Source organism: Mytilus californianus, unplaced genomic scaffold (genome assembly GCF_021869535.1).
Source record: "Mytilus californianus isolate M0D057914Y unplaced genomic scaffold, xbMytCali1.0.p SCAF_8, whole genome shotgun sequence".
Taxonomy (NCBI): Eukaryota; Metazoa; Mollusca; class Bivalvia; order Mytilida; family Mytilidae; genus Mytilus; species Mytilus californianus.
The window spans coordinates 114641767-114657021 of record NW_026262734.1 but is presented as its reverse complement, the minus strand read 5'-3'; the positions used below and the strand labels follow the sequence as shown (position 1 = coordinate 114657021).

Sequence of the window (15255 nt, the reverse complement as noted above, 5' to 3'; positions counted from 1 at the left end):
GTCGAAATCCGTAATGAGTAAAACAATTCTGGAAAGAATTAGATTTAGGCGGGATATTCCTATGAAAAGCGTGATTGAACCGATAACAGTTACTGTTAGTTCTCGAAAAAAGTGTATATGTTTCTGTGTGTTTAAAGCTTATTACTGTTTGATCTTTGACACATTTGTGATATTCTAATGCAATTTCCGTTTTTGAATTTTCCTCGGAGATCAATATTTTTGTGATTCAACTTTTTCCTATGTTAAAAACATAACTTTTGCAACAATCTTTAAAACGGAATCAAACTAAACATTTTCTCATATATGATCGCCAAACACCTAATCAGTCGGTTCAAAAACTACAAGAAAATGTGTAAAAATAGTTTTCTATCTTCTATGTCCACAACCTCTTTAAAATCAGTCATTTGGAACAAAAATCTAACTCTTTCTGTAAATCCTCATTATTTGACTCTAAACAAAAACCTTATCAATAGAATAAAGCAATACAATAAAAAGGTCGGAAAAGATACCATATAGATTGACTCACTCACATTCGGAATAACGGTAGTACTGATGGAATAACGAAAAAACAATGTGCAAACCTATTGTCCCTACGGTCCCGAATGTACAGGGCTTAACATATGCGACAACCGCATAAACTCTCAACAGAGCAAGAACGAGTACGTCGATGCGGTTAGCAGACAGCTAAACATATCTTTTGTATAAGGTGACATACATTCACATCGAATTGATTAACTCATTCGTGTTGATGACCGCGAGTTATATTACGTACAGGGGAATTATTTTGCGGTAGGAGCATATTCCTGTTAATGAGGTTGTATATTTTGTACAAACACGCGCGTAACGTTATTGACAAGTGCAAACACTTTACGAGGTTACAGATGGTATGCTGTTCAAAATCACTTTTTTGTTTGGCCCTTTGTAATGTTAAATGATGAGTATTTTGTAGATGAAACGCATGTCTGACGTACACTATTAAAAGTCTGATACCTTTGACGATTTGTTTTTTTACTGCAATGGGATGATAATACTAGAGTTATGTGAAAACTAAAACTATCTATCAATCTAATAGAGAACTGTATGTTATTAAACAGAGCTTTTTGTTTGGGTGTTGAAATTTATTTCAAGTTACTGATATATATGCAAATCTAATGACCTTGCCAAGAGGCATTGTTAGTGAAAATTTTGTATGAATTTTTTTTCAAATAAGTACATTAAAAAGTCGATCAGAAAATTAATGTCATGATTAAAAAGTCCAGTATTCAGACAATATGATATTTGGAGTATTTGTTATGGTTCTTCACAAAGTAATAATGTTTATGCCATTTTGAAAAAGAACTTGCGCCTACGATTTCAAATTATGTATAAAATCGCATTGTTTCATTAAACGATACAACCTATATTGTAATTGGAAAGGAAGAATAGAAAGGTAGGGAGCTGAATAATCAAACGTTTAATATTGGGATAAAATGGTTATAATTTATTATTGAAGATTTCGGAGTAGATCTTTTTTTAATTTTGATGAAATCACATCCGGTTGATATCGCTAGTATAGTTTACATATTATATTTTTATTACCGCAATTTAGACAATATCGTTCTTGGTAAAAAGTGAAAATACCATAGGAAAATCAAAACCCAAAGGCCTATAGAAAACAAAATGGCAGAAAATAGGTAAAACACACTAGACAGAACAAAACTAAAGATTTAGATAAAGAGCAACATTTACCCCCCCCCCCCCCCCCCCCCCCCCCAAAAAAAAAAATGCAGGGTTAGTAGTTGTTGCTCCACGGATGGCACTGTCGTGTTTTTCAGGTCAATATACTTTGAGAAGTCAAATTTGATGAGTAAGCATATTCTGTTTAACGGTGAACATATTGAAATAAGCTTTGAAGCTATGTTACAATTAATGTTATGTTGAAAGAAGTACTAGTAATACAATAATATCACGGCCCCGTGAATGAGGAATACAGTTTGCAATAATAACACAGTGATATATAAAACAAAGTATGTATAAATGATTAAGTAGCAAATGACGTGACCACATTAGATGAAGTGTTATTGGTCTAACTCACATTGGTTAGCCATGGATTGTCCAAAAAGAAGTCAACAAGAATAAAAGCATAGTTGTTCCCCATACGAGTACCGATTGTTGATTGACGTCACAACACGTAACGAATGTATGGTCAATAAACAAACCAAGCATTGTTATCTTAAATTTGTTTGAATAAGGGTTATTGTCTTAAAAGTATATTTTCCACTTCCTTAAGAATGTTCGCTGCTTTGTTTCAATATAACAAGCTTTAAAAAGACAGTTATACATTGATAGTATATAAATAAGGGAACATAAAAGCAGAAGAAAATGAAAGATCCATATCCTTGCATGCGATATAAGCCATTGCCAATTTGTCGGGAAATAATTTGCTCTAAATTTTCCATATATCTTCCATACATTCAACATAAGCATATTTTTCTTTCAATAAACTATAAAATAAAATAGCAAGGATTTTATGAAATTATCTTAACTATAATTTTTTTTATATAATAATATTATGAAAAGAAAAGTAGGTGTTAGCAGGAAAAATTGTTGATGACACTACATAGATGAAACCAGAGGATTTCGAATACCCAAAAATAAAATAAAAAACAAGACTAGCGAACATCCTTACAATTATTTAATAAGATATGTGTATCTAAGTTGGCCATTCTTTCTGAGAAAAACGTAGGATTAGTTGGTTAAGTTATGGTATCTTTAGAAATTTTTAACAGAACTGGTCTGATGCAAATGCTTTTTTACATTTCGTCCCCGAGTATATCACCAGCCCAGTAATCAGTTATACTCATGTGCTGACATGAAATATCAGTTCAAACTGTTAATTATATGTCCTCAATGCTCTTCAACTATGTACTCTGTTTGGCCTTTTTATTTTTTTTTGTATTCGAGCGTCACTGATGAGTCTTTTGTCGACGTGTCTGGTGTAGAACATTTCAATCATTGTATCTATGATGAGATTATATTCGAACTAAAAAAATCATTCAACATACTAAGGTGCTTTTACTTTAAGGCATGGAAGGTCTATGTAAGGTCTTGCACACCGTTAAGATATTTTTGTTTGCAATGCTCTTCATCTTTCCTAATTGACATGACATTTTAACTGTTAAGTTTTCAGCGCCACCGTTAAGTTGTATGTAGAGGAAACAGCGTCGTGTCTGCTAACAGTTAAGTCTGGTCTTTTTGGGTCAACCGGTCTTTATGTTAAAGTACGTCTCTAATAAAACGGTTTTCTGAACATATTTCACACACACAGTAATTTTGTATTTTCTTTTACAGGTAGGAGATGGACAAAGACTATCTAAATCAAGTAATTATATTATAGTAACTGAAAATAATATTATTCGTATTTAGCATGAAACGATATCATTGCTTCATTAAAATCATATTTATATAGTATTCCTAATTCAGATTTTACTTAACATTGGTTTTACGCAGTAATGTTACTGCAATTTCGATTAGATTTGGTCAGGGGGAGGTAACCCCGCAAGGACCGCATTAAATATTCATATATTCATTAATGACAGAGAGCCCAATAAGCTGCGTTTATCGATAAAAATGTATGATAACAAATTGCATACATGCATTTGAAATAAAAACGAGAGTGATTTATTTACTGAAACGCGAATATGTATGTGTGTGCCTTAATTATATTGTAAACGGTTGCAATGGCTGTCTTTCTTGCCGAGATTTGTCAGCTTGTAGGAACCCGCCTCTTTTTGTAGATCAACCAATCAGAAGACGCTTGCCGTCGGAAAGATGCTTGTGGTTTGCAGAAGTTGCAGAATAGAAAGCACCTTGCAGCGGAAATTATTTTTGGTCTTTACAATGAAAATAACTTTGTGCGTAAATTTTTTGTTAAATGGTTTAAAAAATGTAGTACTTTTTTATAAATGTTTAAAGGTGCTTGGAGTTTTTCATAATCTTAGTAAAGGTTAACATTGTTCCCTAAAACATACTAATTACTTGAAATACAGGAATTGCAAATATATGTGGATGTTTTTTATATGCCCCGCACAAGGCAACGGGGGAATTAAGTGTTACCCTTGACTGTCTGTTAAGCTCAATTTTAGTTTCCGCACTCTAACTTTAGTTTGTCTCATGCAAATCTGATGAAACTCGTACACAATGCTAAGAACCACAACCAGCAGATACAGTTTTGGTTCTGAGTCATGTACCGTTCTAGAGTTATGCCCCTGTGTAACTTGGAAAATTGCAAAGCTTGAGCGGGGGCATTCGTGTCCTCAGACATTCTTCTTTTATTGTAGAGTGATTGTTGTTCCAAAATGATCTCAATAGATATGGTTCCTGTTATCAAATTTTCAAACACATGACTTTTTATACGCTTGTCGAAGACAGGACATATTAATTGTCTACCAATGTCCATCTGTCTGTCAGCACTTTGAAAGATAACTTAAATCTTATGTAATTTGATCACAACATCAAGATTTTTATTTTTGAAAAAAAATGCCCGTGTCATTCCAAAGTTACAGGAGGGTAGGAATGGGGCACCCCACGTAACGAATATTTGTTTAAATAACGTTGAAGATATACATTTTATTCCATTTGATGTCAAGTAGCTACAACCTGAGATATGAGGACAAAAAATGAAAACAGTAGCGAAAAAATAAATGTTAGACGCTTGACGATAAAGAGCATTCATATACCCTCCTTTAAAAGTTTAAATTGTGGTAATTTTTCACACATGCACTAACACCACTATGCTCAATACATGTACTCTATCATGTTTCCATTATGGTTGCATGGTTACGTGCTCAACAGCTGTCCAAGAAATCGATATTGAAAGTATGGGAATTGCGATCAATACATATTACCGGCCACCCAGAGTTATTTGTTCTATTTTTAAAACATGTACAATATCAGTTGAAATTCTTGGAATTCCGGATGACGTAATTGAATCTGATTGGCTAAGATAGAACAGTGATAAAGGGATTTTCCACTTTCTATTTTGGAAACACCAATAGTTTTTGTTACTAGTCCGTCGGGTATATTGGGTTTCAAGTTTTGATTGCCCGAGGCGTAAATGCTCTAGTCCTGGGCGTCGGGCTATTGGATTTTTCAATCCTTGATAAGCAAAAAAGCACGTTTACTGTTTGTAGTAAACGCTCGTGAACGCAGATTGTCATCGAATCCTGGATACACTGACCTTACATATCAAATGATAAGGTACATCATAATTAAATGACCAACTGGTCATTTTCGATTGACATATTGACGATTAAAGTTAATGATATGAAACCTCTTTAATTAATTGAAAATTGCCATTTGATTAGGTACTTTCCGTTTTGAATTTTACTCGGAGTTCAGAATTTTTGTGATTTTACTTTTTAATCATGGTATATATCTTTTTTCTGCACAAATAAACAGTTCAAACATGTCCTTCTTTTATTCCAATAATTAAATCATCGCCAACATCCAGCAGTTTTCACATCTCAGACTGGCTCAAATATAACAAAATTATTTGACTGCATGAACCAAAACTGACCACATTTGCACTTTATTATGTAAATCTACATAGCCGCATTGCAAATCAAGTAATATGTTTATGTCAGGATGAGTTGTATAATACAAATGACAGCAATATTGGAAAACCATGACTACAAAATTTTGTTTGCATCAATTTAGAGTGCCAGCGTGTCCTCTTTGTATTCAAAATATTGGATCGTAAACAAATTTCGGTAGTTTTGATACCTCAGGCTGACTCGTATAACAAAATTAATTGTCCGCATAAACCAAAACTAACCATATTTGAACTTTATTATGTAAATCTTATAGTCGCATAGTAAATCAGTAATATTTTTATGTCAGGATGGATTGCATAATACAAATGACAGCGATATTGGAACACAATGACTACAAAGTTTTGTTTGCATCAAAATAGAGTGCCAGCGTGTCCTCTTTTTATTAAAAATATTGAATCATAAAAAATTCAGTAGTATTGATACCTCAGGCTGCCTCGTATAACAACATTAGTTGACTGCATGAACCAAAACTGACCATATTTGCACTTTATTTAATAGATATATATAGCCCCATAGTAAATCAGTAATATATCTATGTCAAGATGAATTGTAAAAAAAAGATGACAGCAATATTGGAACACAATAACTACACAATTTTTTCCGCATCAATTTAGAGTGCCAGCATTTCCTCTCTGTATCCATTATAATGAACCGTCACTAAAATCAGTAGTTTGGGATGTTTTGTATTTAAAACGAAACTATTTAACGGCATCATCCAAGACTGACATGACTGATTTCATTTGTACTTTACAATGAAAAGTATGAGAAGTTCTCTTCTTGGAATAGTATAATGTTCGTATATCATGTCGGTTGTTTAATTTTGTTTGTAGCTAAACGTCCAGGGGCAAATATTTCATTCATGTTCAGAACGAGTATTTTTTTTTCGGACGTCCTAGATATCATTTATAATCGGTAAGGACAAGTCTTTCTAAATTGACGAGATGGTTACAGGTACATAACTATACAACACCTTATTAATAACCCTTCACTGTACAATTTTCGTTTGAACATTTGGCAAAAACAGAATCGTAAATCAAAGGCAAACAAGGTGAATTACGATGCAAAGTTCATGTATTAAATGCATAGAGTTAAATTTAGGAAGGGACTGTTAAAAATGGGGAACGAAGCAACGTAAACCATGATGTTTATATTCCATCATATACAAATATTTTTTCGATGCGTTGGATAACCTTTCTTTTATGACAGCTGCATGTATATTTGTCGATCAAAAGTGTGTCATTTTATAGCCAATATTTAATGTGTATAAGAATATGAAATGAAAAAGAATGTTTTAATGTGTTTAATATCTATACAGAGTCTAACGAGTATAGTAATTTGTCCATAGGTCTGGTCTGGAGAAGACTTGCCGATAGGTCTGCAGTATTCCTAAAAAAAATGCAGACATAGGTCTGGTCTACCAACGACGAAGTTAACTTGATTGTCTGCTTAAAATTTCTCCAGTTAACTGAAGAATCTGGTAAAATCATTCCTGACGTTAGAGATGAGTTGGTACGCTCAGATAATGTTCAAGGTTCTAGAAAGGGTTTATATGCATTTTCGCGACGTTTCCGTCATAGTGGAAATATTTTTGTAAGTCGATATTTATACATGTAACTTTAAAAACGAAAATATTGAAAATCCGCTACTTAAAGTTATTGGAACTGATTTTTTTTGCAATTAATAAAAATTAATAATTCGAATTAAAAGTGTTTTTGAATTGTTTTGGTTTTAAACACATATACGTAAAATATAAAGATAAAAGTCGTTTTAATAAAATAAAAATAAAATAAATGTACAAATGTACACGAACAAAATTGGAAGTGTATTTCATAATTTACACAATGAGTTAACGCGAAAAGAAAACGCGCGTTTACTTTCAAGTGCACGTAAATATACACTTGTGAAATCTGTAGTAAACGCCCGTTTACTTTTAAGTGCACGTAAAAGTAAACTTGTGAAATCTGAAGTTAACGCCCGTTTACTACTGACTAAACGGACACAGAGTAAACGCGCGTTTACTCGGGTAGACATTAGAAATTTCCATTTTGACCGCGTTAACGTAATTATAGTAAACGCGCGTTTACTAGTAAACGCGAAAATTGAAGTTAACTAACGAAATATGTGCACGCGGCGTTAACGTGCGTTTACTTTATGTAATAATTGGTATGCACCCAACTGTAGGTATTGTGACTCAATTCAACTGTTATTAGGATAAATACTTCCTTGTCGAAAAAATTGCATTAATATTTGTTTATGATCAAGGATTCAGAAAAACAGTGTTTGTTTGTTTATTTTCTTTAGAAAATTTGAAACCAAGAGTGAAGGTCTTTGAAATATAAATCCATGGATTTTCTTTCTTGATGGAGTAAACTGGTATATCATGTATATGTTGTATCAAATATCTTAATACAAGATACACATTTCATATCAATTTTCAACCCCCTTCCTTGTATGAACACTTTGATGACATATATGACACATAATGAACAGCATTTCTTATAAAAATAAGAAAAAAATGTATGATTGCCAATGTGACAACTCTCCACAAGAGACCAAATGACACAGAAATTTTAAATCAACTGTAGTTCACCGTACGGCCTGCAACAACGAGTAAAACCATACCGCTTAGTCCTGCTTATAGTATGTCCACTTTGTACTTTTTTATTGATATTGGTTGGGCATAAAAATAATGAGGTGATATGATTGAAAGGATCTCTAAAAAAATATTATAAAGACAAAGGTGTTATTGTTAAGTTGGTCAAGGTGTGTAGTTGCTAAATATACATTGTAGATTTAATTTATCTTACAAACTTAGATATTGTAAAGTGCTCAAGGATCAAATGATCTCTTAATTGGTTGTATTCAAGAATTAGTTACATTGTCGGTGTAATGTTTATAATCGATGCATGACTTCATTTTTCAGCATTTCATTGATGGATTAGTTTTAGTGTCAGATGTAAGGACTTTCTTATTACTAGTATTTTGGAAATGTTTAAAAAAAAAATGCGTTATACTCATTAGGTGGCACAACAGTACAAAGAAAAGGTAGGAATTGTATATGTTTCCTGATTTTGAGTATGAATGTAAATCATGTATTAATTTAGTGTGGATCTATCCTTTTTTAATTTACAGTTTAAATCAATAAATGCATTTGTGTTATGACTAATTGTATTTCACAGTCAATATTTTGTTCCGACTTTTTAAATCAAATACTATTTTAATATGTCAGGGAAATGTTCTAATAAAATGCCTTTAAAAGTTTTAAATATATTCAAAACTGAAATCAAATTCCCGTTCTTTCTTTTTTTTCTTCATTTTATCGGAATATTGGAAATACGTATTCTTCCCAACTGCTGGTCCAGTAATCAGAGGTTTTGAAAGCTAAAGATTTAGGTTATTATTTTATTTCAAAACTTGTTTTTTTTTCTTTTTTTTTGCATTGCTTTGATATTGTTATTTGTTTTTAGTAATTTGAAGTTATTAATATTTTCATAATAACATTAAAGGTACAAATTATACTGCACCAAATCCTTTCAATCTGATAATTGTGCTTCAGGGCAGTTGTAAATCATGTATATAAACTTTTTGTTTTGGACTGTAAATAGACCCAAAATATAGGATAACCCCTTTACTAAGAACATGATTTACATTCATTCTTCACAATTTAGAGACATCAAATCCTACATTTTCATTGGTTGAGAGCACTTTGCTATATTCTAAGCCACTGTAAAATGAGAAAACCCATACTGTATAATCAGCTATAAAAGGCCCCTACCTGGAAAATGTGATACAATTAAAAAAAAAAGACGGACATTAAACAACGACAACCACTGAACCAAAAGCTCGTGACTTGGGACAGGCACATAAAGAATGTGGTAGGGTTAACTATATTTGTGTGTGCTCAAACCTGGGACAGTAGTGCAACACAGCATAGAACAAACTGTAAAAATTAGTTGCAATATAAATTTCACTTGAATATTGACCACATAGTTTCAGTGTATTAAATGAAACTCTTGAGCAGTGTAAATTTTGCTGGATCAGTGGAGTAGAAAATATAATTGAAAAAGAACAACCGAATCAGTTGCGGGGGTCTTTTATAGTGCAGCATACAATTTATATTTTCTGAGAGCCTAGCTTAGTTGTGTGATTCTTCCATACATTTCTCTTTTCCATTACCCATAATCGCGTGGCGTCAATTTCTGCCACTTCAAACATTTACAAAAGTAAAGAATTTTTCAAACTGACTTTGAAAGTGGTGTCTGCTGAAAAACATTGTCTAAAAAATGCAGACTATATGACTACTTTAATGATGTTAATGCAGGTCAACTATAATCCAGGCAAATATTCAGACAAATACGAACATGACTGGATTCAGGTAGGTGTTGCACAATTCGAAAAGCCGAGTTTTAAGAAACTTGGGACAGTACGATAGCCAAATTTTGAATTTTTTTTTTATATTTAACGGATGAAGACTTTTTAACCGTTTACATTAAGACATAGTCTCCAACCTTCATATCTTTTTATTATTTGGCAGATTAGCTCTGTTATTGATATATATGAGATAATATCTAGCACAATTTTAAACTTTATTTTTAATTTCGAAAATTTTTTCAGTTTACATTTTACTACATAAGGAAGAGGGGAGGGGGTTGGGGTGTGTGGGGTGGAAAGGGGGTGGGGGTGGGGGTTGAGGGATGAGGGTATGGGGGGGTGCATTATGAAATGCTGTGAAACATGTGATATGGTGTAAATAAGACATTTCGTACATGGAACAGGCATAGATTAATATAAGCATTTGCGTATCCAGTTCAGTAGTTAGGCTGTGATGGTTAGTATTACCATATGGTTAACTATCTTCTGGTTCAGTTTATGTGTGTGTTGTGAGGGGGGAGGGGGGGGGGGGGGCACTTTAGTCATTTTTGGTAGGGATAGGCAGCTGCAATATCCAGTTCCTTGCATTTCCATATGTATATTTTGCATATTTATTTCAAAATAGAGCCTCCCACAAAACATATAAAGTTTTCATAGCATGCATGGTAAAGCATGGACAAAACCATTTCTACAATTGTAATTTGTCACAATTAACATATCTACTATATGCAACTTTCATAGGACTTCAATTCTTTTTTTTTTTTTAGTTATTAATTTTAGTTATTCCAACATTGATTGCAATAATCTTTGAAGGCAGTCTCCATAAATTTCGTTCTCTTTTGTACACTTTAACAAACATTGCTCGTCTTGCATGGATAGATGGTTGCATCTGGGTTGAAAATTGAAAAATAGTTATCATACCTCCAAAATGGTATTGGGGTGTGAATAAAAAATGATAGATTTTTCTTAAACTTTGCACAGTTGATCCCAACAATACGTTCATAAAAAAAAATATGGAAAATAAGTTTGTGTGTGTGTGTGTGGGGGGGGGGGGGGGGGGGGGGGCATGATCCTTGTGTCACATTTCCAGACATATTTCAGCATAAATTACCTCAAAGCCACCATTTAGTCCTAATGAGCCCGATTGCCGTATAGCAGGGGGTTTTTTTTCGCGGGGTGTTTATTTTCGCTTATTTTGGCGGATTAATGAAAATCGCCAAAATATATGCATACATTTGGTACATTCTGATTGTTATATATCGTTTTGTGAATGATCAATGTTATTCCGGTCGGCAGGTCAATAACAGTATGTGTTTGTTTGAACAACAATAGTGCCAAAGGGCACTGTATATACATGTATTTTATAAAAAGACGTCATGAGTGCTAATAAAAAAATGTATATGCATACCGTTTTGATTTAGTGTCAAATAATATAAGCGAGTAAGGTACTCTAATTGATTAGTGTAAAATTATATACATGACATAAGAGTTGTAAGTCACTCATGATAATTGTATAACCTAATTAGTACATCAAAGGTCCACTCAATTTCGTAACTAATCATACTAACATTAAAAAGAAGATTGTACACCTGTGACAATTATCTAAGTTATCGATATTCTATTGATTAACTGTAACTGAATATGATCAATAAATAAGACGTCATTCAGCAAAGACAGGTTTCACTGTTTTCTTCTTGTCACCTTTACAACTTTTTAGGAGCAACCAATTCAGTGTCTGCCAAAATATTTAATTGGGAATTAAGAATCCGCCAAAATAACAACCACTTAAATTTTTCGTATACTTTGTTGCTCCTAAATCTCGATATTTTACACCCGCGAAAAAAAACCGGTATACGGTATGTAAATTGAAAAAATTATGATTAAAACCAAATGTGACTTATCATGAGACTATAACTCGTCAGCAACACAATGGGTGTCACTTGTGGAATAGATACATGTACTTTCTGACCACTAGATGTAACTTAACGCTTTTAGATTGCAATCCACTTTTCTGTCCATATTATGAGATTTTTTTATTTATCAGTGCATATGTCGTATCTATTTGTTAATGTATTTTTCTAAGAAAAGATAACTGAAATAATTGATAACGAAGATCTAACTGTCTTTTAAGCCGTGCCTAGTGGTCTTTATTTTGAATATTATTCCAAAATTGATATGTCCGTTCTGGCTATAATTATTAGATACATATCTGTCCATAAAATGTTGTACTTTAAAGGATACAATTCTTTTAAAATCTCAAATAACAAATATCGAACCTTCCGCTTACTTCACATACATGACATACGTAGTTAAAATAGCATTTGTTTTCTTCCTGTCAAGTATATGACTTTACCTGTGATATACCAGATTCTTCATTATATAAATAACACATAGCAGAGAGGGGGATAGAGCAGATTGTTACCCCGAGAAAACATTGTCAGCTGAGGCGAAGCCAAGGTTGACAATGTCTTTTCGAGGGGTAACAATCTGCTTTATCACCTCTCAGATATGTGTTATTTAATTTATTATACTGAATGTTTTGTTATAACTGTCGATTAAATTTTAAATTCAAAGTAATAAACTATGACGTATTGAGCATAACAACCATCCGTTTTTAATAAATCGCACACTTGATCAAGCGTCTCCGTGAAGGGTAATAGAGCATTTGCCATAGGAAAGAGTCGTATTTAATAAAGCGCATACTTGATCAAGCGTCTCCGTAAAGGGTAATAGAGTATTTACCATATAATAGAGTAAATTAACACCCTCGTATAAGCCAATCGAAATATTGCATTTGTACGTGAAGTATGATAATACGTATTATTACCCTAATCAGCTTCGTCTGGCCTTACCTGCTGATTTTTCTTTATTGCACCTGTTAAATTTAATTCGGTACTAGCATGATTTATATTAAACTTTTTTCTAAAAGTGTCCGTTAAAAATTTTAAAATTATAAAGAAACTAAGGTATCAACTCCCTCAGGCAAAGATAACAAAGATGGATTTGGCTATCCTTGTATGTCCTTTTATGTCATATAACTCTTCAACTGTTTCGATTCTTATACATCCTTGGCTTTGAAGTATTCGGCTTTGATGAAGGTAAATCAGAAAAGCGCTTCGGACGCATGAAATAAATAAGGTGTTGTTTTCAATTCCGAACTGAACATCAGTTTTCAGGTAAATTATGTTGGCTTTCGGTTACTGACCGAGATTCATCAGACTGTGTGAAAGACGAACTGTAAATTGTTGTTTGACAAAAATATCATTAGATACATTTTGTTGTATTTGTCTTATCTTCATTGACGAGTAACCTTCTTTTCCGTGTATTAAAAATCAGCATTAGACAATTTTGCTACCGTTATTTAATTCCAGGACTTAATATAACAAACAGCTCCGTTTTTAGAACTTTCAAAACATATTCAGTCTGAAGGTCAACTATATAATTGCTTTTTTTTAATATGTTGATATATCTAAAATAACGAGGTTTCCCAACTATGAAAACTGTGACAATTCTTTAACTGTCTTGGTGTAAATTTAAACGAATCCAAGGTTAAACGTGACTCGGGCAGATCATTCTCACTAACGGAGATCAACAACATATCTGACATTCCTTAAACATTGTGGATCGTTCGAACATCACGTTTAAAGTCTTTTATCGGGCTTATGTGTATCGCAAATAATACGATAAATTATTCAGAAATAACGCTTTTACTTTGGATCCAATTATTGTTAATTTTTGTCGAGCGTGCGACATTTATTTCGCGAAAGCGAGACATAGCGGTCTTAGATTCCGTCGTCAGTGTCTGCGGCGTCAACATTTAGGTTCAGTGTGTGATTAAAGTTTTTCAGTCATCAATAACTTTGTCAAACCTTCATGGAATTTTATTAAATTTAGCCGGAAGCTTGTTTATCACTACAAGACAGTAACAAGCGACACTTTTTTGTTTTCATTTTTCTGTATTTTACTGATAAATGAACTTAGTTTTTTTACAGATAACATTCAGATTTAGTCTGATGTTAACTTTTTTCTAGACATCAATAACTTTGTCAAACCTACATGGAATATTATGAAATATGGAGAGAGGTATGTTTATGACCAACATACAGTATATTTTATAATCTACAATTTGGATGCTCAGTCGCCTTTGTATATTTCTTTAGACATACAAGTTCTGAATGTGTTGTTAATAATGTAAGGTAACAATCTAGTCGAATGTTAGTACCTAACTTATTTATGTATATATGCTCATCTTTTACGTGTTTTGATATTTGTGTTTTGATGATATGAAAGAGGAAAGACTGAATCGAAGGATAATTATGCCTTCAGGAGTACGCAGTTAATTGCACTAGAGAAACATCTGCCTGTCACTTGTTGTTAATTAAAATCAGTTGATATATGGATAGTGTGTACATGATGACATTTTGAAACCAAAATGCAATTGAACTTCTAAATACGAATAATGTTTATACCCGCTTTTATCTTCTTTTTTTTTTTCTTTACAATTTTTGGTTTTTATATTATAGAGCTATTGCATTAATAATGAGATATATTGCCCCAATCGGTATATCATAATGAACGAGTTTGCGAGTACTAACATAGTACCAACTATTTCAGCAACATATATGATTTGTCATCCAATTCCTGCAACTCTGATGCCTGCAGCAGGGTGCAATTTACATTTCCGCCATTTTGTTTATCTGCGATCCGATTGCATGCACATGTCGTGTTACTCCGAATCTCTCTGGTGCGTACCAAACTTTTAAGACGAAGTATATAAGGCAATAATGAATATGATGCAATATAGGTCAAGATGAAAATCAAATCATCAGAAATGCTCTTCTGTTATGTATTCTAATATATTTATACATGTTATACACAAAGACTAGATAACATATCGTCAACTATTGCATTTGTATTTTACAAAGACATCTAAATGACATACTTGATACTAAAGTACAAAACCATTGTTATTTAGAATTGAGAATACTGGTCAAATGGAATATATATGTTTTTTCTTACAGGGTCTTGGTGAGGCAGCTGCAGCCGGGAATTTGGAAAAAGTCAGAAATTGTCTTGTCGAAGGTGCAGATATAAACGATAGTGTGTGGGTGAGAAACATATAATAAAAAGTTCAATGAGAAAATAAAGTGGTATTCAACGATACGACACAGAATAATGAATAACAAATGTCAAAATCTTATTTTTTTCCTATACACTTCATCTTTAATTCTAATTTTCTGGAAATGTCGATCTTCTCGGGGTCAACTGATGATCGTATGTAATTATGGAA

General features: G+C 32.7%; 1 protein-coding gene across 1 annotated transcript in view; it reads left to right on the top strand.

The window, feature by feature from the left end:
• The first annotated feature begins 3334 nt into the window (after positions 1 to 3334).
• The window catches only part of LOC127711895 (uncharacterized), a 38068-nt gene continuing 26147 nt past the window's right edge, over positions 3335 to 15255 (top strand). Inside the window, exons 1-2 of the mRNA XM_052218055.1 lie at positions 3335 to 3361; positions 14987 to 15073. Of these exons, the coding sequence (XP_052074015.1) occupies positions 3338 to 3361; positions 14987 to 15073 (111 nt within the window). The 5' untranslated portion in view covers positions 3335 to 3337. The remainder of the gene's footprint in view (positions 3362 to 14986; positions 15074 to 15255) is intronic.